At 51.6% G+C, this 2,500-nt stretch overlaps 1 protein-coding gene across 1 annotated transcript in view; it reads right to left on the reverse strand.

Moving 5' to 3' along the window:
- The window catches only part of LOC126573991 (farnesyl pyrophosphate synthase), a 7,631-nt gene that overhangs the window by 4,860 nt on the left and 271 nt on the right, over positions 1-2,500 (reverse strand). Inside the window, exon 1 of the mRNA XM_050233865.1 lies at positions 1,793-2,500. This exon is cut by the window's right edge and continues 271 nt beyond it. Coding sequence (XP_050089822.1) covers positions 1,793-2,022 — 230 coding nt within the window. The 5' untranslated portion in view covers positions 2,023-2,500. The remainder of the gene's footprint in view (positions 1-1,792) is intronic.

The raw sequence follows: 2,500 nt of genomic DNA on the forward strand, positions 1-2,500 counted from the left end.
GGCAGACTCTCGAACCCTCCCTGTGCCACGCGCGCACTGTTTATTGCCATGGAAAGCGCGCGACGAGGAGAATATTGAATCGCGCGCTCCCACATGACCAGTCGCGTATCCCCCACATCATCATCATCATCATCTCCCAGCGCAAAGTGGCAAGGAGGATTATTTAAGCAAAACAGGTTTTATATGGTACACCATCGATGATCATCGGCTCAAGCCTTCTCTCGGCCCTCTGTTGCTGCTGATCGACAACACCAACCATCATCGGCTTGACTAGCGCACTAGGGTTGCTGTGATGCTAGATTTAAATAATATTCGCATTTCATTCCATCCATCGACCGTTGAGGCTAGGGGAAGGCGCGTTTATGGCATGACACACCATCAGGACCGCAATGATTACAATCGCGCGTTCCACAACGCTCCCAGGTGGGGGTTGGGGGATGGTCTCGTTCGATCGGTCATCGTCTCATCGCTTTGTGTGAAGCTACGTGTGCACCGCCATGGCAACGCACCTTCCTTCTGAGACGCGCGACATAAGAAGCCGAAGATGATGTTTTCCTCCGGTTTTTTCAAGGTCTACCTTGTGTTTGAAAAGTCACGTCACAGGCGTAGGTAACGCGGCGTGAACGCACCTCTTGTCCGTTCGTTTACAGAGCCATCTGCCCCCTGGGTGGTTGGGCAAAGGCGAGGATTGTTCGAGAACGCAGACCCCAGCAAAGAGAAGACGACACTTGGTTCCTCTGTTCAGAGAAGCAAAGAAAAAGGGAGGGGGAAAAGAAAGATCTGTTTTGCTCTTGGAGAACGGGACCCTTTCTCGCACCCGCTGGCCACTTGTGCCAACGGAAAACACGCAATTTAATCCATCCTCCTTGAACGCGCATGCACACGCGTGTGTATGGGTGTGCCACTGGGAAAAGCGGGTCAAAGGAAAAGGAGAAAAACAAAAACAAACTCTGGATTATATGCTCGCACGCATACACGTACGCACCATGTTCCAGCACCAGCAGCGACGGTGGCGGTGGCACTACTCGCGGATCTATTTATATCCCGCGAGAAAAGTACTGCGTAACTTCTGGCCACTGGTATCTTGAAGCTGCTCGCTGGCGATAAGTTCTTGAACCCTCTCTCCGCTTACTTAGAACCCGGGCGACCGGTTTAATGTTGACAAAACCCACCGGATTCACCGGAGTTTGAAAGCGATTTCGATACAAAACACACTCGGTATGTTTCTCTCGAGTGCTCGCGACTTTTATCTCTTCTGTCCCCCACCCCCGGCACATCGCGATAAGTTTCTATTTGGGTGTACGGTGGGGCTAGAGTGGACTTTGAACTTTCCAGCCGGGAGGCAGATACCAACACCACCCCTTGGGTAAATGGGGAAGACTTGACTGATTAAATCATCGCCAGACGCGAGAGATATGTTGCTACCATGGTGCGTACCGGTTTGCTGGAAACTTTTGGCCTTTGGATCGCCATATTCTCAACAGAGACCGTGTTGAACGACCTCAGGGCTGATGGAACACATCATTTCCACATCGCAGTAGCCCCCTTCACAAACAACATCATGGCACACTACGCCGATGATGAGGGGCTATACTATTGAGTGTAGAGTTTCCCCGCAGCGTAGTGCTGCTCGGTGAAATATGAAACGAACGCCGGGAGAAACGTGCAGCGGTCATCGATCGATCGATCGATCGATCCAGTGGGCCAGTTCAACTACCGCGGTGTGGCGCCTGCAAATTAACATCTTCTCCCTACCGACCAGGAAATGGGATGTTGTAAAGTTCGTACATACCTGGACACTTTCTTCAGTCTTATCTGTTGCTTGCTGTCACAGCTGCTGCTGCTGCGACCAGCCTTCTGCGTTTGGTTGTCCGGGCGGATCGTCATGTAGTCGGAATTGTTCACCTCGCTGCTCTTCGAGATGGTGCGACTCAGGCTACCGCCCACCATCGCTGGAAGGATGCCCTGCTGCTGTTGCAGCAGCACCCGCCGAGTTGCCATTTGCATCATCGTGGAAAACATGTCTCTTGCTTTTCGTCGTTTGTTCTTTGGTAAATTAAACTCGAAATAAAATACGCGCACTCGTCGCACACACGCCAATCACCGACAGTCGGCCGCCAGGATTATCCGCTGGTTACTAAATTCGACTGCTGCTGCTGCTGCTGCTGCTGGTTGCTGCAATCTGCAGGCGTCGTCGTCCTCCGCTGCTGCGATGAAGATGATGACGACAACAACGGTGGTAGCGGCTACCGACGTGTTTCTCTTTTTCCGATTTCCAAATGCTCGTTGCAAGGCGCGCTGTTCCCATCCAAGAGGAGCGGTGGAACGTTTTATGAATTTCAGATTCGAACAACCCAAGCAGAGCACGGTGGTAGTAACCGGTTAAATGTTTTTATCACGCTCTGTCCTCCTGCTTTTCTCTGTTTGTTTCTCGCACTGACCGCTTTTCGCTTATGTTTCTCGCTTCACCACCTTTCTCTTTGTTTCTCCACAGATTCCA

Source organism: Anopheles aquasalis, chromosome 3 (genome assembly GCF_943734665.1).
Source record: "Anopheles aquasalis chromosome 3, idAnoAquaMG_Q_19, whole genome shotgun sequence".
In the NCBI taxonomy this organism is placed as follows: domain Eukaryota; kingdom Metazoa; phylum Arthropoda; class Insecta; order Diptera; family Culicidae; genus Anopheles; species Anopheles aquasalis.